This window comes from Archocentrus centrarchus, chromosome 21 (assembly GCF_007364275.1).
Source record: "Archocentrus centrarchus isolate MPI-CPG fArcCen1 chromosome 21, fArcCen1, whole genome shotgun sequence".
NCBI lineage: Eukaryota > Metazoa > Chordata > Actinopteri > Cichliformes > Cichlidae > Archocentrus > Archocentrus centrarchus.
In genome coordinates, this window is record NC_044366.1 from 23108838 (window position 1) to 23132345 (window position 23508).

At 40.2% G+C, this 23508-nt stretch overlaps 1 protein-coding gene across 1 annotated transcript; it reads right to left on the reverse strand.

The window, feature by feature from the left end:
• Positions 1-2089: 2089 nt before the first annotated feature.
• On the reverse strand, positions 2090-13506 carry pou2f1b (POU class 2 homeobox 1b). Its single transcript, XM_030758501.1, has 15 exons — positions 13491-13506; positions 13334-13408; positions 10588-10653; positions 9953-10044; positions 8089-8268; positions 7387-7507; positions 7192-7283; positions 6787-6960; positions 6467-6608; positions 6186-6331; positions 5892-6080; positions 5128-5242; positions 4710-5046; positions 4533-4621; positions 2090-2521 (listed from the first exon to the last, which is right to left on the reverse strand). Coding segments are annotated over exons 1-15 (2091 nt in total). The 5' UTR covers positions 13492-13506; the 3' UTR covers positions 2090-2249.
• Between the last annotated feature and the right edge of the window lie 10002 nt (positions 13507-23508).

Sequence of the window (23508 nt, forward strand, 5' to 3'; positions counted from 1 at the left end):
CCAGACAGATTTTGGGTGCAGCATATTGTTTCCTAGCATGATGGTTCGAAATGGCGGCGCTGAGAGGATGTGAAGTATTTATGGATTTACATAAGTGATCCCTCCGGCAGGGAGAGTGAACTACAAAACCCTGATTCTCACAGGATGTAGTCATAAAGCTATTAGAAAGCATGCAGGCCTCTTGACAGCTCAACTCCAGCAGGAGTCTCAGCAGCAAGTTGTTAAAGCTAAAGTTTCTGTGATCCTTATCCAGCAGCACCAAATCACGAAAATCAGGTATCGACTGAGGTGGGGGGGATAATAATAATAATAATTTGTAGAGAGTAGAGATTTAAGTGTGAAAAGCAACTTGTGTGCTCAGACAGGCACAGCAACTACTGAGGAAAACCACTTTGGTTCAAGCTGTTGTTTTATGGCTGAATATTAGCACAAAACCAAAAATCTGAGCTTTTCCATTATGCTTCAGAAAAGTCCAAAACTGCTACCACAACTGATTAGAAAGGAAAACAAGCCACAAAACGGCTCACATTAAACCAGATTAAACATTGGGCCGAGGCCCGGTGATTAAAAAAAAATAAAAAAAAAAAAATAAGAAGAGTAAAAAGAAACTTTCTCATGCTCCAACCCACCAATCCCTCTTTTTGGTCAGTTGTGCTGCCAATTAAAAATTTAAATATGAGACACTTAGTCAAATTAAAAAAAAAAAAATGTAGTCTTTGGAAAATGATCATCAAAATATTGCATTTCTATATTCTGTTGACTATGAAGAGATTTTTGTACTCATAAATATATCGACTAGACTAAGCTACACCGACTACACACAGCAATTATTTTTAACAAATATTTTTGGTATATCTTAAAGTAGGTAAGCCAGTCAAACGACTGCAGACAAAATAAAGAGACACAATTTCAATCCTCCCAAAACAGGCAGACTGCAGCTCATCAATCCAGTTTTTTTGGTACAGATACTGTGCACAAGTAGATACGACGGTACTTCTATATTAAAAAAAAAAAAAAAGAAGAAACAAAACAAAAACAAAACAACAACAAAAAAAAAAAAAAAAAAAAAAACCCACAACACACTAACCCCATCTAGGCAACGCCACCACACGCAGGTTTGGTGACCATGACTAGTTCCCTCCACAAAAACAGACTGCAGAGCCTTGTGGATCGTGCAGCTGCTGAACTCTCAGCATCTGCCCGAGCTGTCGACGACACGCAGACGTCCACGTCCAAATGTAACGTACAGTGTTCCAACGGATCACAAACCAAAACAAGTCACCTTTAATCAGACGCAGGACTGCAGGTCTGCAGCTCACTTAAAGCTCTCAATGTAATGTTTTCAGTCAGTGTCTATAATCCACACCTAGACCGTCATTTTACAAAGGCTCGGCGGCTACTGCACCACCACCGATGTAAAACTCAGTGTTTCCAGAAGAGAGACTCAGAGAGACACACCGTGTCCCTCCGACCCTTAAAGCAATGATAACCTTTATATCGGCCACTTATTACTTATTTTTAAAGCCTTATAACCACGATTAAAAAGTGATAGTTAAATCTTAACTTAATATTAGACTTACAAAGTTCTGAAAATGTCAAAAATATAGACAGTAAAGATAAAAGAAAAAAAAAGTCTCTAAAATATAACTTTGATATGATTTACAACAAGGCCTGTCCAAAAATTAAAAAAAAAAAAACAAACCCACACACACACAAAAGAGATAATTAAAGAGAGTGACACACAAACCCCCATTAGTGATTATGAACATTGTGAAATTAGTAGTAAATCAGTTAAGTTTGAATATCAGAAGAGAAAAGTTTGTTTTTGGTTAGAAGAATTTCAGAGAAGATTCTGACCTGCATGCATGCATGCATGCATGTATATATATATATATATATATATATATATATATATATATATATCCTGGACCCTGTGTCAAGGTTCAGGAGGCATGGCAGGCCAACAACAGTTTCCACCTGGCTACTGTTTGTGTGGGGAAAAAAAAAAATCCAAGACTCAAACCCAAAAATATAGTGAAAAAAATAAAAAACAAAAGAGTTAAGCCCACCCTTGTTTTAAGTTGTTTTCTTTTTGGTGGCAGCAAAAAGGATTAATTAATGGTAGATACAATATATATATATATATGTATATATATATCAGAATACCACCCTTATCCCTACATGGTGTGATAGGAGTAGTGCTTGAAGTAAGAAAGTGGGCATTAATTCGAGATGCAGCCTGACTGGCTTCACTGAGCCTTGGGAGCAGTGGTAATGGTCGAGGCTTGCACAGGCACAGCAGCCGTGGTGGCTTGATGGTGACCATCGGCAGTGACCTGAAGACCTCCCGCACCGGCCGACACCAGGCTAACGGGGTTGCTGGTGAGCAGCGACAGGTTCTGGGGGTTCAGAAAGAGCGGCGTGGTCACCAGGTTGGGTGTGCTACCAGCAGATGTGTTGGCGAACAGCAGGTTACCACCATCCAGAGAGGTGATGGGGATTGTGCCGCTCGATGCCAGTGCTGTGGAGAAGTGAAAGAAACAGCGTGAAGGTAAGAAAAGGTAATGACAGTGAGGATCAGAGTCACCAAAACTGGACAAAAGGAAAAAAAAAAAAATAATAATCAAGAAAAAGTCTATGTAGGAACACTAGAGCACAAGCAGAAGACTCAATATATTTTACCTTTACCACTTGAAGTTCATTTTCAGATGGTGCTCCCATTATAACAGTTTACTTTAAGGCTGCAGGAGAAATTTTTTTTTCTGCAAAAGTAGTTTTCTCTCTGCAGGATTAAACCTTGTGGGTGTGGTTTAAATTACTTTGATTTCATTATGCAAATGCAAAATGTCCTCATTCAGAGTTTGCATTCATTATGCTAATCATAGAAATAATGGGTTGTTTTCTTGACCTCAAAATGGATTTTCATTTACTTTTTGTAATCATCTTTTCACTCATTTATGTACCATTCAAATTTATTTAGACATTTCATTTGTTGAGTCATTAATTCTCTTTAGAGTCTAATTTGGTCTTGCTTTAAGAAACTCCCCCAGGCAGCTGACCCTTACAAATACTTGTTAAAGAAAACACAATATAAAGTTACAGACCAATAAAGGTTATTTTTGCAATTAAAAAAAAAAAACGAAAAAAAAAAAACCTTGCAATACAGCTTGTGATTAATTTTTGTCATCACTTCCTGTCACACTCTCAATTACCTCAGGCTAGTTTTTAATCAAACAAATGAGTTTTAATAAAGGCAACATTGGACTCATCTACAGAACCCAATTCCAAAAAGTTGGGGTGCTGTGTAAAATGTAAATAAAACCTGAATTCAATGATTTGCAAACCTCATAATCTCATATTTTATTCACAATAGAACACACAATAAACATATCAAATATTTAAACTATGATGTTACAATTCTTGAAGTGACAAATATTAGCTCATTTTGAACTGGATTGTGAAGGCTGAATATCTCATCATCTACAGCACATAATATAACGAAAGGGTTCAGGGAATTTTGAGAAATCTCTGTGCATGACCTTCGGGGCCTCAGGCAGCACTGCATTAAAAACAAGCATGATTCTATCATGGAAATCACTGCATGGGCTCAGGAACACTTCCAGAAATCCCTGTCTGAACACAGTGCACTGTCCCAGCCACAAATGCAGGTTAAAGCTCTGTGATGCAAAGAAGAAGCCATATGTAAACATGAAATGCTGTCTGAGACAAAGCTCCTTTAAAATGGACTGAGGCAATGTGGAAAACTGTTTCGTGGCCTGAAAAAAAAAAAAAAAAAAAAAATCAAAATTTGAAATTCTTTTTGGAAAACATGAACCCCACATCTTCCACTAAACAAGAGCAACCATCCAGCTTATCAGCGCTCTCTGATGGTATGGAGGTGCATCAGTGAACGCCTTTCGTATTTCAGCAAGACGATGCTAAACCAAATACTGCAGCTATTACAACAGCATGGCTTCATAGTAGAAGAGTCTGAGTGCTGAACTGGCCTGCCTGCAGTCCAGACCTTTCACCAGCTGAAAACATTTGGAACATCATGAAATGAAAAATTACTAATGAAGACCCAGAACTGTCGAGCAGCTAGGATCTTATATCAGACAAGAATGGGAAAACATTCCTCTCCCAGAAGCCCAGCAGCTGCTCTCCTCAGTTCCCACATGTTTGCAGACTGTTAAAAGAGGAGGGGGGTGTTTACACAATGGTAAACATGACCCTGTCTCAACTTTTGTGAGATGTGTTGAGGCCATCAAATTCTAAATGAGCTAATAGTTGTCTTAAAATTGTATATTTTCTCAGTCTAAACATTTTACATGTTTTCTGTGGTCTACTGTGAATAAAATATGAGTTTATTTGCATTTTATGCATTGTTTTTATTTAAATATCACACAGCAGAAACATTTTTGGAATTGTGGATGCATTTTAAAAATCATATTATAAAACTACTTACAAAACTGTACTCACGTACTGTGACTAGAAAATACGTGCACAGAAATTGTCATGACATGGGTGCTCACCTTGAATGGTAGCCAGAGTACTGTTGCTCATGAGAGCAGGGCTCAGCGCACTGCCCAGGCCACCAGGAGTAAGACTGAGGAGGGCACTCCTGGACACACAAAGTACAACACAAACAACACTTCAACAACCAGCTGACTTCAACAAAGATTTCTTGCTTGAACGTGGCTCATACTAACCCCGGGGTGAACTGCGAAGACGCCATCAGTCCCGGGTTGAGTCCCGCAGCAGCAGCCATAGCTGCAAAACTGGCGCTGGTGGGTAACTGGGCGGCCCCCTGCAGTGCGGCAGACAGCCCCGGAGCTGCCACCATCACCTGACCCGTCCCTAAAGTGGTAGCAAAGGATGAAGGAGCCTGGGTGACAATGGTTTGCGCCTGCGTGCCAGCTTTGCTCTCTGTGGCTGTAGCCTGATTAGTCGTCTGGGACGCGCTTAAAGATGGAGAGCTGGTTGCTGTGGTAACCATAGGGGCCGTTGAGATGACTGATGCAGTGTTTGTGGCTCCAACTGTTGTGCCTTGTTGAAGAGAGAACTGAATTTTTAATCACCTTTTACAATTGGGTGTACACACACGCACAAAATGAAGACCACACACACCTGTGAAAGACAGACTGGGGATGCTGGTGTTGGTGAGAGGCATCACTGGGTTTACAGTCAGAGTGGTGGGTGTGGTAATAGTTGGACTGCTATCAAGGCTTGCTGTGCTAGCCACCTGTGCAAAAGAAGAGGGAAAACTGAAGAAATTAAATACAGATCCAAGCAACACAGTCAACCTTCTGATATTCTAGCTGAGTCCACAGAACATAAGAACTCAGCATGTAATACAGTATAAATATGATGGCATCACCAAAACTGGATGCAGCAAAAGGTGGATCTGCGAAACTGAGGACAATTCACACTCATACAGGGGTGACTTGACAGTCACAAGGCAGCCACGTCCTAAGTCACATCCTCTTTTTCCAAACTCTACATGGGACTAAAATTTGCTATTTAAACATTTTGTTGTTATTCAAGACGTGAAACTACGGAACTTGAGGTCGTAAACTTATTAAGACAAATATTCACTGGGGTTCTTTTCCTATAGACTTTTATAGAGTCAGACTTAATTCCACAAAACCAGGAGTTTCCCCCTGCTGGCCATAAGACTGAATGCGGGCTCAAGATCAAGATCAGGTTTATTTGTCACATGCACAGTACAATACACAGTAAAATGTATTTTTGTACCTGCAGCCCATAATAAGCAGTAAAAATATATAAAGAAGAATAAAAATAAGTAATTCCCACTATACAGAATATAACACACATAGGCATATAAACTTCAAATATTATCAAAGAGTCATTTCAGTGAATGAAAGCCTTACCAAAGGGCTGCTGGGGGTAAAGATAGTTTTGATAGGGGTGTTGCCTCCTCCACTGTTCCCACTACTGGGAGGATTAATCCTCTTCTCTTTCTGTCGGCGATTGCAGAACCAGACCCGAATCACCTCCTTCTCCATGTTGAGCTGGTCAGCGATCATGGTGATCTCTTCAGAGGTAGGTTTTTGGTTCTGCTTGAAGAGGGCAAAGAAGCCAGGGATTCCCTGTCAGCACTGAGGAAACTGCTGTAACTGTTTTTCTCATCTAATGAACATTAACTTCAAAAATATGTTTCTCACCTCCAGAAAGCTCTTTTCTAAGGCCACTCGGATGTTGGTCTCGATACTGGTTCTTTTCTTCCGTCTGCGGTTGATTCCCTCTATGCCCATGCCCTGGGAACCCAGGGCACTGGGGCTTGACAGGGACTGGTCAGATGTCAGGTTCTCTGCACAAACAGCATTGGCACAAAGGAAAGGAAGGGAGGTAAAGACAAGGTATGCATCCATACACAACCCACCCTATGCCCATTCCTGAAATGAGCACCAATGTGAGAAAACCTCAGGTGGGTTCAGAGACAAACCTGCATCATTGAGCCACTTCTCCAGTAATGGCTTGAGTTTGCACATGTTCTTAAAGCTCAGATTCAAGGCCTCAAAGCGAGAAATAGTAGTTTGGCTAAAATCGTTTCCATACAGCTTCCCCATGGCCAGGCCAACATCCCCCTGTGAGAGGCAGAGATTTACCTGTGAGTGATTTATAGCAGTATAGCATTACATGTACAAAGATCAGAGCATGAAAACAGTCACATGTGTTTGCTATTAAAGGAAATGCGCACAATTGCAAGTCAAAATATGACTGAAGTTGTGAGGCTCTAATGAATCTCTGCAGTCCTACACAAACCTGCGTGAAGCCCAGTTTGATACGTCTCTGTTTGAAAGTCTTGGCAAACTGCTCCAGCTCCTCAAGATCACTAGGCTCCTCCAGTGTGGGAGTATCCAACCGTTTGGGTGGTGTCTGACTGTGGGGCAGGGACTGAATAGGTGTGGTTGCTGTTGTGCGGGTTGGAGTTGCAGGCTGGAAAGAGCACAAATATGACAAATGGGATTGTTTCATAGGTTAAAAAAAAAAAAAAAAAAAAAAGAAAAAAAAAAGGGGGGGGGGGGGGCAAAAAAAGAGTTAAAGAATAAATAATTGAGAGTAAATCAAATGTCTAAAACTTGTCAACCTGTCAAATGTAAGCACTGTCAGTGTAGCTGAAGACCATTTTAAAGTTGGCTTAAAAGATGTACTTGCATCACTACGAACCTGAGTTGCAAGGGTGATGCTTGGTTGAGTCGGCAGGAGGTTAGCTTGGCTTTGAGGTAGTTGAGTTAGAAGACTCTGGGCTTGCAATATGCCTGAAGAGGGAACGATGGATGGGAAGGAAAGATTAAAAGAAAGCTTTGATACAATGCAATACTTGGAATGTATCACTCCTCGTTGTCCAAGAGATTAGCTTACCCTGTTGGGCCTGCGATGTCTGTGAAATGATGAACTGAGCGGGCTGCAGTGGTGTGGCAATAGGGTGGCCAGGCTGAACCAGAACAAACTGGGGCAGACTTAGATTCTGCTGTTGTAGAGACTGCAGAAAATATGAAAACAATCATCTAGTTGTTTATAAAGCTCACGATCCTAAAGACTTTGATACAACTTTATAGCATGAATCCCACATTGTCTATAATTTATTCTAATCATGTATAATGTTATAAACTATACTTTTCTATCCCTCTGACAGGGTAGCAAATGAATTTGTATTAAGCTATGTGAAAAATGTTTCTGTATGAATGTAGTAGTTCCATTATTAAAGTGCAGTCCTCTAGCACTTTCATGTACCTGAACAAGTGTCCTTGCCAAAGTCATTACCACAGATATTTAGGACTATTTTGTTTGGTTTATTTTGTCTAAAAGAGAAAGCTCAAGTCATTTAGTAGATTTGGATATTTTGCTCATTCTTTAGCTGCCTTGTTTCCTCTCAGAAAGACAGTTTCAAATAAACCAATATGGCCTGACTACTGTTCAAAATGTCACTGTTTTTCATTCTACCACAGACTTTTCATGCATATTATTTGTATGTTTTTTTTTAACGCCTACAAGCTTACAAATACTTTGTGTTAGAACATCAGAACTTGCAGAAACTAAGGTGAATGGGTGATTGTGTCTTACAGGGGCGATCTGGATGGGCTGTGACAGGGGCAACTGGGTAATTGGTGTGGCTGCAGAGGCTGAGATGTTGGCCCCAGTGGTGCTGTTCTGCTGGCTGGCTGAATGCTGCACAGCAGCAGCCAGGAGCTGAGCTTGGGCCTGCTGGATCAACAGCTGTTGCTGCGCTGGGGTCAGGGTCAACTGAGACAGACAGGAGGGGAAACAGACACAGGAGTGTTAATAAAAGTGACTTATGATCATCATATAGGTTAGTAAGTAGGTGAGTGTTGTCACGATACTTGGCTTCAATAACCTTGCAAAGCTACTACAATACTGCAGTGAAATATTACAAAAATCCAATGCATGTGCGCAATATAATTTTGCATATTACTCACAAGACTCTTGATATATTGGTTCTTATTATTATGTAGGATATGACAGGCACTTTAATTACCCATGCCTTGGTCTAGCTTTATGAACAACAGCAGGTTGATTGGATTGTTTGATGCATTTGCCAACAATTGTTTCAGTGGCTGCTCCAGTTCACTGAACTAGACCACAGCTCTATTTACTCCAATTACACCGACTTGTGTGCACACATCTTTACAAATGATTCTGGACCAGATTTTTTAATTTCCCATGTCAAAGTAGTGACTGTCTACAGTATTGCTCTTAGCTTTCAGCAAAGGTATCAAAGTTGTACTGAGTCATGTGGCAACACACATATGGTCCTCCACACTCAGATGGAGACTCATGCAGCTGAGCCAGGCACAAGTGCAAATGAGCATGTTGATGTCATGTTCAAACTCAAATCCACATGCTGAGTAAACATTCAAACCCACATCACACTGCAGCTGCATTCAACCATCCCTGAGCCATGGCTGGATATGAAATGTGTCACGTGGCTGGTCTGATGGTGAGTGCAGAGACACAATGACTATGTCCAACCAGGGATGAACAGGCACACAGGCAGAGGAGATGCCAGCTTCAGCCAAGCCATCTTTTCATCACCCAGCTACGGTCGACTGTGTCGGGGTGTCACCCCAGGATACACAACCGGGTTTTAACTTACTCCAGCAATCTGTCCCCCAGCCAACATTAGCTGGGTTTGAGGCAATACGCTCTGCTGGACGGAGGTCGGAAGAGCACTCGAGTCTTCCGACTTTGACTAGTGGAGGTGAAGCAGAGAGGGGGAGGGGGCTTAGACGAAATCTTAGATGAGTCCTAACTTCATGTCATTATTGCCATCATGAAATTAATTAAAAGCCATTTCAATGAATATTTAATTCAGACAAAAAGCAACACTTAAAAAAAAAAAAAAAAAAAAAAAAAAAAAAAGCACACAACCGAAAACAATGAAACATTATATTCCCGTGCTACCTGAGTGGCTTTCTTAGAATGAGTCTTTGGTCTTTAAACAGGGAGAGGAATTTGAATTAAAAAGGCAGCGATAAAGCGGGTATTTAAAATGTGCTGCAGCCTTTAGAGACAAGAAAAGTGAAGTGAAGGGAGGGGAGAGTTGAGATGCTAATTAAAATAACTGTTATGCAGTGCATGTAAATTCTGCATAGATTTGCATATTCTCGGCCATCTGTTTCCGAGCAACCACAGAGCAGCTAATTAGCATACAGGGTTGATTAATCTGCCTTGTTGCCAGGCGACACTGAGAGAGCCTGGCTCATTTAAATGAACTCTTTCTGCTTGCGCATGTTTGAGTAAAGATGAGCATACCTCTGTTCGAACTTCACACCTTATTATTTTAGAGCTACAACAAACCTGTGACATTACACCAAAACCATACATGCTCCTTCCACAAAAACAGGAAAACAAAAAGTTACTTAAAGGTGAAGTATGTGATGTTGTGCACAGGTGCACAGTGTGGTACCTGTTGGAGGAGGGCTTGTGCATGTGCATTAGTGATTGCACTTGTGGTGGACACCGTCTGCCTATGAAAGTCCAACCCATTGGTTTGGATACCTGAGAGAAGAAAAACATAACTTTATGAAACGTGCTGTCAGAGGAGGTTAAAGATGTTTGAGATAATGTATGCGGTTTAAGAAAAGAGAAACAACACAACAGAAAAAACATTTTCAGGTGAAAGAAAAACTCTTAAAAACATATTTTTATAAAGTAATAGCTGTAATAGCTAACAGAATTATGTGTTTATTTTAGGAGCATAAAGAAACAATATTGTCAGCAATATCAATTAATGTGTCACTACACAGCAGCAATACAAAGAAGTACAATGACTGCCATCTTTACCCTGATCGTGTAATATTCGCAAGCGAAGGAAACTGCTTGTTGTGGTAAATACCTCATGAAAAAGAGAGCTGCTTGCAAGCATTTTTGGAAAGCTGCCATTTCTGTTTTCAAAATGAAATAATACAAAGAGAAACAGCGGGGGGTGTCTCTGATTCGTGCTGCTAAAATGTCCAAAGAATTGCTGGCTGTGACTCTGAAACCTGTTGAATGAAAATGCAAAAAAAACCAAAAAAAAAAAAAAACCTGGAGATCACTCACCGGTGTTCCCGTCACCACTCTCCATTGCACATTTAGTAGTTTCTGACTGATTATTCACTTTAGCATCTGAAAGAGCCAGAGAGAGACACTCACAGCCAACAATAATAACCCTTCCTCTGTGATTTCAGGTGAGCTCTCACTTTTGTCATCTGATTACAACCATCGCTGCATGTCAGGATATTCTTATTCAACAGCAATGCTTAATTAACATTCACCATTTAAAACATCAGCTTTTTAAAGCAATATTAATCTCCAAAAGACTAACAAGAGCACAAAAAAACAACAACAAAAAAAAAAAAAACCTAGCAGCAGGTGTCACATATTCATGAGGTCTTAATGCAACAGTCACACAATGACATCAACAACCAGCGCAATCCAGGTGAGTTCCATCACAACATCATCAAAAACTCACCCGCTCTTGCTCCACCTGCGCTTTCCAGCATGGTTGTTGAACCTATCAAGTAAAACTGCCTCGGCCGGGCAAGCCCACCGACAGGGTGTCCGGTGCTCTCCTCCTCCCTCTCTTCACTCTCCACTGGTCAGCAGCGAGCAGAGTTCAATACAACCAGAGTTACACACAGACACAGTGGCAGTGTCCACGGCACGGTTCACTGAGCAACACTGGGATACGAACACTAAGAGAGCCAAGAGGGTTTAGGCAAACAGCTCTCTGTGCCTCTCCCTGTTCTCGCTTTTCTTTTCTTATAGCTCTGCCCCTTTTTCTTTTTTACTGTGCCTACTCTGCACTCCCTCTCTCCCTCTCCTATGTGCCAAGATTGTACTTCTGAAAAAGTTCGCCCTCTCCCTCTCTTGCTGGAATGAAACAAACGACAAGTGCAGCTGGCGGCCTCCTCCAACTCGGCCGCCCCCCCACCCTTCCTCCTCCAACTCTATAATGAAGCATAATCAGTATTCAGCTGATTAAAGCCGTATGCAAATCTGCCCCTGCCTCGTTAGCAATGCAAGGCTTTGAAGTCCTGCGAGCAACGCATTTCACACCGGGCTCTGAAAGCTTTCTGCATAATTTAAACCCCTATAAATATTTATCAGCTCATTAGCATATTAATTGGATGGCTTTTGGAGGACGATAAAAAACAGGGGAATAAGGATGACAGAGAGGAGAAAAAAAGTGCTCAAACTAGTACTTGGTGCAGCGGAGAGAGAGGGGAGGCAGCAGCACAACACCAATTACTGTGTGAGTACGGGCCTAAAAAGTAATTAGCTAAGAGCAGGTAAAGGGCTGAAGATATCCCAGAATGCACTATGAGGTCTGTCAGCAGTGGTCTGGGCATGTTAGCAAGGCGGACTGCATTAACAGAACGTCTACGACTGCTTGCACAGAACATCTCCAGGAGTCATGGAGGCTCGGCCCAGTCACTAAAGAGGAGGGGGTAATACGAGTGTAAGGGGGGAGCTCGCTCAATCGGAAATAAATAACTCCACATTAATCCACCACAAGCCTGTCATTACTGCTAGACCCCCTGTGGCTAAGGCATTCCACAGTGAGCGGCTACAGAAAGTGGGTGGCAGGCTATTGCTGTGAATGTTTATGTAGTGTTTGGGGATTAGCATATTTAGATTAGCTTTACATTCCAATAGTATTTCCTTTTGGAGCCCCTTTAAATTCATTTTCAACAAGCGCTGAGCGTTAATACAGCAGGGAAACGGCTCTGTTATGGGGCTGCGCTGGTGTCCAGCGAGTCATAGCGACTAGACTGGAATGCATTGCTGTACTGTGGTCTAGAGGGGAAGGGGCTTACCAAATAAATCCACAACAACTGCTCCTGGCTAAAGCTCTAATCAACTTCTTCACTTATCCTGACTGACAAAAGGTATTTACATACTAGCTGACCAAGGGAAACAATGCCAAGAAGGCCCCCGATGGTTTTAACAAGGTGCATACTGGAAAACAAGCACACCTTTGTCAGCACAGGCAAGTCTTCACTCACCAGGGGATAATGGCAGCCATCTCTAAACTGCAGATAATCAAAGACCCTACACATTTTTTTCCTCTGGCATAGCCCAAATAGCTCCAAATACAACCATTTCATAGTATACTGTACATTTTAACAGAATAGCAAATGGACATTGTTCATTAGATTCACCAATAAGATTAACTTTTCATTATCATTTAATCTGCCAATTATTTTTACTCTCAAAGCCCCGTATGATGTGTGCTCAAAGTGGCTGATTTTGACCAATGATTCAACACCCAAAACTAAGAGGTTTACTGCAAGTTAAATCCAAACAAATGAGAATCTGGAACTAATGAATATTTTCCTTCATGCAGTAGCTTTTGGTAAAAATTCCCCACTACAAACATTTGGAGTGGCAGGAGCCAGACATGTTTCCACCCTCCACGTCGCTTACAGTTATCAGTATTTTTCACACATGCACTTAGAGCCCTGAACTTCTCTAGACACTACTCTGTAAATGTCAGATGAAGTCAGATTAGACATTAAGGTGAGAGCAGTGCAAGTAATAGTCAATGAGTAATTGTACTGTGTCCTTGCCCGAATCACACACAGGACCCAGCAAATCATCTCTTGTTGTGTGAGAATGTAAAGCTTCAATCTCCCAACCTGATTCTCAAGACTTTTTCAGGAATTCATAGGAGAACACAGCTTATTACTACTACTACTCTGCTTGTGTGCTCCCTTGTAGTTGGCAGTGTATAGATTATTATTAGTAAGAATAGGAGTGTACTCCCTATTTAACAAAAGAATTAAAAGTTCAGCAAACTTACCAGAAACTCTATTCCTCTGACTGCCCCTGACTCTTTGTGTCCAGCTCTGCACTCGGTTGCCTCTGACTGATGACACTATTATGAAACATTTCTATAAGCACTTCATTCCTTTCTTATTAAGACTTGATTTGATATTACTGAGGGTCTTTCTACTTACTTGGCCTTTTGCTGCCATAAAAAATTATCAGATATCTCTTTTTGTCTGCCATTTCACTGCCTGCCTGCCTGCTAGCCAGATAAACAAAAAATATATTTTATAGAGTATGCTAATGCTACCTCCAACAAAAGACAAAGTTTTGGTATAACATCCCGCATTTTTAATTTAACCAACATCTCTCATTATTAATATGCATAATAATATACAATATCTGGACTCTTAGCAAACCAAACTGCTTGAAACATGGCCAATAAGTTGTGATTACTTTGTTAATAGACCTCTTGACATGTATACACTAGGGGACGCTGCTCTGTACCAATATGGTCCTAAATTTAAATGCTCTTTTACTTACTGAGTGGGGAAATAACAAGGCAAGTAAAAAATGTGTGGTATACCCTAATAATTGTAATTCTATAATCAGCACAAGTGCTTTCAATGCACATCCACTCCTTGACCAACATGTTTCAGCTTGTACTCTTCATCAGGGTCCTCCCTTTAGACTTTATGTTCTTCTCCATCCACCTTGGAAGTAGGTGAAGTTATTTCAGAAACCTCTATTCTGTTCCAACAATGGCTGACAATTACAGGAAGTGGGGTTTGGACCCGCCTGGTCACCCCCCAACCGTTATGTTTGCCAAGCATCACACCACACAAGCAGTCCCATTTCTATACTTCTCTATATTATACCTATACTTCTATATACCGATGCCCAGTGTTGAGCCCCCCCCACAGATTTTATTCTGACTCAAGCCTATTGTTTACAAGGCAGTTACAGCAGATTCCACACTAGTGTGCAAAGTGTGAATGAGGTCAACCCAACAAACCGCGCATGAGAGGTTAAGAAATAAGTCTTCTGTTCTTGACTTAATGCAACCAAATGAGAAAACAAAGGAGAAGTCAAGGCAGTTATCAGCAGTGCACTCCGACACATGTACAGCTACTTGGTTGAATGGGTTTGCAAAACCTTGCTGTGGAACAATGCTTTATACAAATACCCTGCAAAGAGAATTCTAAATAGCTATCTCATTAGCACGGTAATATGGGATGGCTGGCTGAATACAGCAGAGCCATTAATGTGAGCGGAGAGATTCAACTTGAGACAGAGCAAAACTTAATTAGCACATCCACATTCTGTCTAGCTACCTATATCCTTCATTTTAAATACACAACAAATCAAGACCACTTTTACACATCTGGATCAGTCTGAGTACTTAGATTTTTTAGGAACAGCCTGGATGTACGATCACAGCAGTTTATCATTCAGTTTGAGACAATTAAAACTAGGCAAAAAGCTTTGTGGTTTAATGCAGCATAAAAATGAATACCCAAACAATTCAAAAATCACTTTTAATACCAGGCAGTGTATTAAACCCAAACAGTCTGACAAGAGAGGGTCGAAGCAGCAACAGTGGACTGAGCTCACAAATGAGCAAAACACTGGAAGCAGTGTAATTTGATGAACAGTAATGGGACTAACATCACTGCAAGCTACTGTGGTATCTCTCTAGGGTGGTCATTAGCCAACTGTCTATAGGCTAGGTGGGAAATTCAATCTAACCAAATTAAAGTGAAGTTTCTCAGGGACGACAACTCAGCTACTTCAAATCAGTATGTACAGAGGTTAGCCACATGATCCAGTACTACACCCATTCAACACCTAGGAAAATAATACATACATGGACATTTGGTTATTAATGCGTTGTGTGCTTCCCTTTTATCTAATAGGAAAATACTGCAGCTTATTTTGTGTCCAGCTTCCTGACTGTTGACTCCACAACTCTACATTTCAATCTCCTCTATTTAAAGGAGGAGTATTATTGTAACAATATTTCAGTCTGGATATTTTCAGACAAAAGGCCTCTGTTTTCCTAATGTGCTCTTAAAAAGCTTTAATGAAATACAAATGTTTACTAGTGATCTTAATTATGTTAAACGCATGACAGTCATTATCGGGAACAATGTGACTTGTTACTTCAGCATATAGAGTCTGATATAATCTTACAAATTACGTGTGTTGTTTGTCTAAAAAAAGGCTTAGTTTTTACAGAGAAAGACCCGTTTGGAACATCTGCTTTACTTTGCTTTATTTATAAGTCATTCTTGCCCTGCACTGTTTAGTCAAGAATGGCTCACTTTGCCAGAGATCATCAGAAACAAGTAGTTACAGTCCTGAGGACACAAAAGAGCTCTTTTTTATGGTTATAATTTTCCTCCATTTATATATAAAAAAAAAAAAAAAAAAGTCATCTGACTGGAGCTTTCATGGAGGCCTTCTCAGTACTTTGAGATGGCATGTCCTGAATTTATTACAGCGAATGATGCATTATTCATAACAACTGTGTTTACATCGATGAATATTCATGATGGAACTACAAGGCTGGAATGAGGGTGGAACTGTAAAACTGATTAAATGAGAAAAGTAGACTAAGTGTGCAGAAGACAGAATTACTTCTCGCCTGTTCTTAAGTGGCCAAGTTTAATATGCTGGTTATTTTATTTATTTACTTTTTTTTTTTTTATAATGCAAGCAAAGACATTTCCAGACAGTCACAAAATGCTAACAGACACATTAGAATCTAACACTTGATAAGCATTATTTTAAATATGAAACCATTTTATGCCCTTAAATGTAAACAAAGGATATCATTTAGAGTCACAACTGTGTCAGAAAACTGTAATGTGACAGTATTGTGGCTGTGTGTAAAGTTACTATCAGCAAAAGCAAATGATTCATTTATTTACATCACAAAGAATTCAGTCTAACCCAAGAGTCGTTATTAAAATTTTTTAAAAATAATTAAAAAAATAACTAAGCCTTGTTTTGACTTGCTAAGATTATTGTCTTCCTTCGCAATTACAACACGAGGAGTCAGTTATTTTTGAAAACAGTCGCACCTGATTTGTCACACAAGGCTTTTTCTGGCGCATTTGCAGAACTACAAAAAGTAGAACTCAAAGATAATTATCCCCTCCGTATTGTTAATACAACAGACTTCAAACATGCTTCTTAAAAAAAAAAAAAAAAAAAAAAAAAAAAAAAAAAACCGGCAAGCTCAACTACACGCAGTAAAGAAAAAAATGCTATCAAGCTGTGTCTTGCCCAGCCATGAAAGCAGTGGAGTGAATAATAAGAATGCCCTGCCTGTTATTACTGTGGCCTTCCGGAAGTGGGCCTCACCACCCCTCCCTGTGCCTGGGGAAGGGGGATACACAGGTACAATATTTGAATTCAGCCTAAAACTCGTGCAGTAAGCAAGCACGGCGGGTATGAACCCTGTTTTCAAAACTGTGATGTAGACGATAAGCTGCACAAATAAATTATATACATTGTAAAGAAATGGATTGTTTCGCCTGGTAGACCAGGACCAGCCCGAGGTGGGAGTAGTCTGGCATCAAGTTAAAAAAAGAAAGAAAGAAAAAGTGCTCGACAACTTTCAGACTGTCTAACTTCTTAAACGCAGACGTGAAGCACCTTCACCATTATCTTCAACACCCTACCACATCTGTATTTGAGCTAAACTTCAAAACCACCGTGTAGGCAAAGTCAGCTTCATACACGGCTGGTAAGTTGTAGCCAACTAGCCGCTCGGAGGACAGCCGCGTTCAAATTAAACATACAAGGCCTCGTTTGAAAAGTCAGTCGGCGTCGTGAGACGGTGCTGTGTTGACACGCATTTATCGTGTGTCACGCAGAACGAGTCGCAGCTCTTCGCCGACTGCTGTTAACACGCTGAACTCCGCATACACTGGTGCAGGCAGGCAGGCCCCGCATGAATAACACAACAGGGCTGTGTGCTTTGGCTCCGCTGCGCCGAGCACACAAAAGGCTGAGGCAAAACGCTCCGCTATAAAAAAAAAAAAAAAAAAATCACGTCGAGCTCAAGCACACCGAGCTGCCTGTGTGTCTTTAACAAAAGCAAGGTCTGCTACAGTTTGATCAAACCTGCCCCCCAACCCCCCTCCAGTTACAAACGGCCCTTTGAAAACATTCGAGCGCAGCCGCTGCCCGACTCGGCTAAAATGAATATGCAAACCTCTTTCAAAAGTGTATGCATCAACACAAAGCCAAGAGCTAGCACGGGAGCTAACGCTAGCCAGCTAGCATCATCATTTCAATCAAACTGCGTTCGCGAAATGTCTAAATGTGTCATACATGAACCAGAGCCACGACGGCGATTACTAATAAAATATGCTAAATTGTATTTGTCGACAGAGGTATGAATATGTAGCGGCGTACAGCCGTCTAATCACACAAAGGGGGGGAGGCATGTTTCCATGTAATTTGCCGTCGCACTGCAAAGGCTCGTTTCCTCCTCTGTCAAATTACAGTTGGCCAGCTATGTGTAAACTAAAACAGCGCCTAATATCGCCCTTATCTGCTAATCAATCTGCATTTCATCAGTATGCCGTTATCATAAATTGTGAGTAACACAGTTTGAATATGAGTATGAATATGTAAAATGCTGTAATCATTACCTGCTCCTGAACTCTCATCTTGACTCGCTGCTCCTCCGTCCGCCATTTTGAATATTTAACCCGAAATCCCAGCCCTGACACACACACACACATACACACCTACACACACATACACACTCATATACACAAATGCACGTGCACGTGTGCACGGACACCCGCATGCGCTCAGGGACCTGGTCTGAGGATAGTGGAGCGTGTTGAGAGCTGTGGCTTATTTACATACTTAAACAGGCAATCTTGTTTTTCTTACACAGTAATTTTTGAATTGAAGAGGCCATGGGCGGATCACCCAGCGGACCTGCGCAGTATAATCTGGGAAAACATCAACAGCAGCCTTGTAAAATGCCCAAAGCTGTTTATGCTGGTTTGACTCACCACTCAAAAGTCAAATAAAATACCTCTGGGAATTTAGAAAAAATGTGTAGATTAATGTGTGACAAACACAGTCATCTTAATCTATGACTCAGACACAGACTAGTGGACAGAAATATCAGAAAAAAATACTGTAATGTTTTTGTTTGTTTTGTACTTGGGATGTATGAAAGTGTATTGATGTTTTGTCTGCATGTGGTGCAGCAACGCATTGATTGGACCGTTTTAAATAAAGATTTCAGAACCATACACAAAGCATGAAGTAAGAGGGGAACAATGATAGTACTGCTTTGTTGTCATGTGCATCCTGATAATGATGTTTAATGTTCATGTAGTCTGATATAGATTGTGATTTTTATTTATTTATTTTTTTAGATATATTTGTTTACTATCTCTGGTTTCTTTGCTGTTTCTGTTTATTTATGGAAGAACTAAGTAGATGTAAAAGAGGATGCTTTTCCTTACATCCCCACCCCTTCCTGCACTCATCTGCTCTGCACATACCAGGAGTACAACAGATTTCATCACTTGTGTTGCATAAACAAGTGTGGGGACAATATGTAGTCAAAACTATTTTGAATGAGTATCATTTTTGTAGGGAAAAGAGTGTGCTGATCTTTATTTTGCTTAAATTTGACAGACCATTACAGGGCTAACACAGAGAAACACACTCTCATATCAACAATTGTGGTCAGAAGTTTACATTCATTCATCTCGGGCATGAATGTCATGGTAATTTTGGCCTTTTAATGATTTCTTTCAACTGTTCATTTTCCATTTTGTGCAAAGGTAACAGAAACTTTTGCTATATTAATATAATAATAATATAATAATAGACATGTGAGTATACACTTTTTTTTAACTTTGCTTCTTCAGCTATACAGTCAAATGAGTACAGTCAGGGATCAAAGTGGGATTCAGCAGGTGGGGAACCGTGAGGAAAATAATCACAGCAGTATACAATTGGTATAAAGGTTTAATTCAGTAAATTAATCTAAGCATCATCAGCCTAAAATTCTAATTTATCTGCTACCCTTGATGTAACATCAACACAGAGCTTTACCGTAAATTAATCACAGTGACAAGCTGCAGAGTACTTTTATTCAACCTTTGAAAAAAGTTCGTATACACCTCAGTTTTGCAGGACGTTTCACAATCTAAAAAAACATACATTCATATTTTATTTAAAAAATGATGACATCACATATAAGCTTTAAATTTCCAGTTTATGAAGTGTCACTGAACAATCCTTACCTTTAGAACATAACCTCTCTTCTTCCTCTCATGTCCTGTTTTTCTTATATCTTTCTCCGTCTCTCGGCAGAATTGGTAAAGTTGATTTTAACTGGTTGGTTCTCTGGCACAGACCTGGCTTTTAAACTTCGTCCACAAATTGTCAATAGAGTTGAGGTCGGGGCTTTGGGAAGGCCATTCCAGAAGCTTAATGTTAACCTACTTTATCCATTCCAAAACCAGTTTTGCTGTTTTTGTCCTGCTGGAACACCGAGCTGTGTCCAAGTTTCAACCATCTGGCTGTTGATCTGAGGTGAAGTTAAAGAATTTGGAGGTACTCATTTGTCATTATTCCATCTATTTTGTACAACATACCAGCAAAAACAGCCCCAGAACATGATGCTACCGCAACCAGACAGTTGGTCCAGTGTTCTTAGGTTTGAAAACCTCATATTTACTCCTCCAAACATACCTCTTGTTATTGTGGCCAAATAGTTAAATCTGATCATTAAACTTTTCTCCAGAAGGCATTTGGCTTGTCTACACAGGCAGCTGCAAATTTCAGTCAAGCTTGAAGGTGTCAATTTTGGAGCAGGGGCTTCTTTCTTGGTCAGCACTTTCTCAGTCAATGTGCAGCCAATTCCTGTTTTTTCTTGTTGTTGTTGTTGTTGTTTTTAAGCCATTAAAGATGTGTGCTGTACAATGATTCCACCCTGGAAAAAGAACAGTTGAAAGAAATCCTTAAAAGGCCCAAATTACCATGACATTCATGCCCATGATGAGTCTATGTAAACTTCTGACCACAACTGTATGCCTATGGACAATTTAGAATCACCAATGAGCCTGACATACGTGTCTTTGTGCTGTGGGAGAAAGCTGGAGTACCCAGAGAGAATCCAGTGCATTACAGGGAGAACAGGCAAACTGCAGAAAAGCTCCAGCTCACCAAATGGTTCAGTCGCAGGTGATAGTGCTGTAATGAAACACTGTACCACTGTACTACACTCAGTCTTACACCATTAACTATAATTACAGCAGATCATTATACACCAGTAAAAGATTCTGACAGGCAGGGGTTAAAGTGGGTCAGTGTTATGCTCTTCACGTGTTCATGCTGCAGATGCCAGTAAAGTTCTGGTCACTGAACTTCAGCATATAGTCCTCTAACTATCACTGCAAAATGGGACGGAGCTGAAAGAGAGTAACTTTGTTAAAGTAGGAGGTAATTTCAAAGGTTTTAGTCAGACTGTGGATTTGTACATGAACTGCTGAACTTGTCTGATTATTTCATAATATGAATTAACTTGAAAAACACAGTGAATTCTAATTATTTTGTACTATTTAAATGGTATAAAAATATTAAGCAATTTGTTGCAGTTTAGTGATGAACATAAACAGGTTAGTTTGCTGTATTGTGTTAAAGTTTACGATGATGCCCTCATGCTGGACTGTTAGGGAGCAGGTCTCAACCTAAGAATGGTAGTCAAGGCTACTCTTAGGTTAGATCATTGGCTCTGAAATGGTGGGACAGGCCCCACTGGTGAAAATATGAAGAGAAATTAAGGTGAATACATATATCTTTTTAGAAAACAAAACAATCAAATGAGAGTTTATTGATGCTATGGCACTGACAATATGAACCTTTACCGGTAAACAGATCCTTTTTTATTCTTAATGAGCAGAATTTTTTTTTCTGAAGTGGGGCATGTTAGAAAGAGTCTGTCTAGTGTTGGAAAACCACTATATGATATTTTTAGCCTGTGGTCAGTAGTATTTTTTTATTTTTATTTTTTCAGAGTTAAGTTGACAAAGAATTTTCAAATTTATAACAGGGATGTTGTGGTTCAGTGGTGGCAGCGCATTGGTGGTCTGTGGGCAGCTACAGACTGCCTGTTTGCTGCAAACAGTGTCTGATATCAGAAGGGGGCAGTGTCCAAAGTCTGTGGGCTACTCTTGCTTGTGCTGTTGTAAGTCCATCAGCCAACCACAGAGAAGTTACAACATACAAAGAGCTGAAGGGAAACTGAGCGTTAACCATGAAAAGTGTCCGTTGCAGCCACTTCTGTTATTTAAACTGAATTAAATCTTTATTTGCCAAATTGACAAAGTGGATGTAAAGAATTTGATTGTGTTAATGCTGTGTTAACAGTGTTTAGGATGATGCACAAAAACACATTAAAAAAAAAGGGATACCAAAAAGTGCACAGACCTAAGTGCAAAAGAGTGCTGAATTAAACCGTCCATCATCCATCCATTTTCTGATGTTTATCCAATTCTGGGTTACAGGAGGCTGCAGTCTAGGCAGAGACACCCAAACCTCCGTCCCTTCATCTCTACCGGGGACACAGAGATGTTCCCAAGCCAGCCAAAATACATCACCTCTCCAGCATGTCCTGGGTCTACCCCAGAGAGGCATCCACAACACATCCCGATCAGCTGTCCAACCACATGAACTGGCTGCTTTCGATGTAGAGGAGTATCAGCTGTGCTCTGAGTCCTTCTTGAATAACTGAGGTTCTCAACCTGTCTCTAAGGTTCAGCCAAGCCCCCATTCAGAGAAAGCTTATTTCCACTAAATTAAAAGTACATAGATACGCATGATGAATGTGGGCTTAAAATGCATTCTCACAGCTGTAAATGAAAGCCACTTTTCTTGATATTAATCTTCCTAAACGGGTAAGAGGGAAGACATTTGTTTTTACACTGCTCTCATATACGGACAGGAAGCAACCTATCTGCAGTTATTAATCCAGCCTAATAGGGACATTATTTCCCACATATAGTCTGCTATATGTAATGTAACTGATAAGCCCTCACAGGCTGTATACACAATATACCAGCAGGAAAATAATCATTACTAGAAATAAACAGGCCATTCTTAGTATTTGGTGCTATTTGACTTGTGAATATTTGAGATATTTATTTCTAATAGCTTGTTTTTCAATATTAAGCCCCCATCTGCCATAGGTTATTTATTTTTACAATAATTGCTTTCATTTTTAGTACAAGTAGTCATGTCCCCAATCATGTTTGTTCAAGTTACAGGAAGTTATTATTGGAGGAAAGTCACCTACAAGAACCAGAGTTAGTATCACTCTTTGCTCAACCTTTTTTCTCTCCTTGTTTCAGGATGGTTCACAGATGTACAGTACAAACTGATATATTTTGTCATTTTGATCATATGGTTGATAAACATGTTCAAAACTCATTTTTGTGGTTTTTATGTGCCATTCTGTGGTGCATCACATGAGTAGTAATGGCAGGCAGTCCACACAAAAAGCTGGCCAAGTAACTGGTACTTAAAAGGAACATTTTGCAACTAATTAAATTAATTGGCAACAGATCAGTAACATGATTTGGCAAAAAAAAAAGAGCATCTTAGAGAGGCAGAGTAAAGATTGGCAGTGGTTCACCAATCTACCAACAAATGCATCTAGAAATTGTGGAACACTTTCAGAATAATATTCTTCAATGTAAAATTGTGAAGCTTGTGAATGTTTAATTGTCAATAGTACATAATATGATCAAAAGATTCAGACAATCAGAGAAATCTGTGTGCGTGATCTCCAGCCCTCAGGCAGCACTGGATTAAAAACAGGCATGATGTAGTCATGGAAATCAATGCATGGGTTCAGGAACGCCTACAGAAATCATTCTCTATGAACACATAACTGTGCCATCCACAAATGCAGGTTAAAGCTCTATGATATAAAGAAGAATTTGCCCTTCCTCCATCAATCCTTGCACACACTCATGCTGTTGTTATTGCACAATCATCACTGCTGTGGCACCAAATGTCACTGCCTCTTCTACATCTCAAACTGTTATTGTATATTGTTTATATACAATGGGCTAAAAGCTCAATTGAGGGAAACTGAAAATCTGTTCTGTGGTCAGATGAATCAAAATATGAAATTCAAAAAAAAAAAAAAGATTT

Bases quoted from the DNA above. Each gene is read 5' to 3' on its own strand.
- pou2f1b (XM_030758501.1), bottom strand. The intron at 10,045-10,587 runs GTGAGTGATCTC...TTCTTCTCTCAG, and splicing joins GAGTGGTGACGGGAACACCG to GTATCCAAACCAATGGGTTG. The intron at 7,284-7,386 runs GTAAGCTAATCT...TTCCCTCTTCAG, and splicing joins GACATCGCAGGCCCAACAGG to GCATATTGCAAGCCCAGAGT.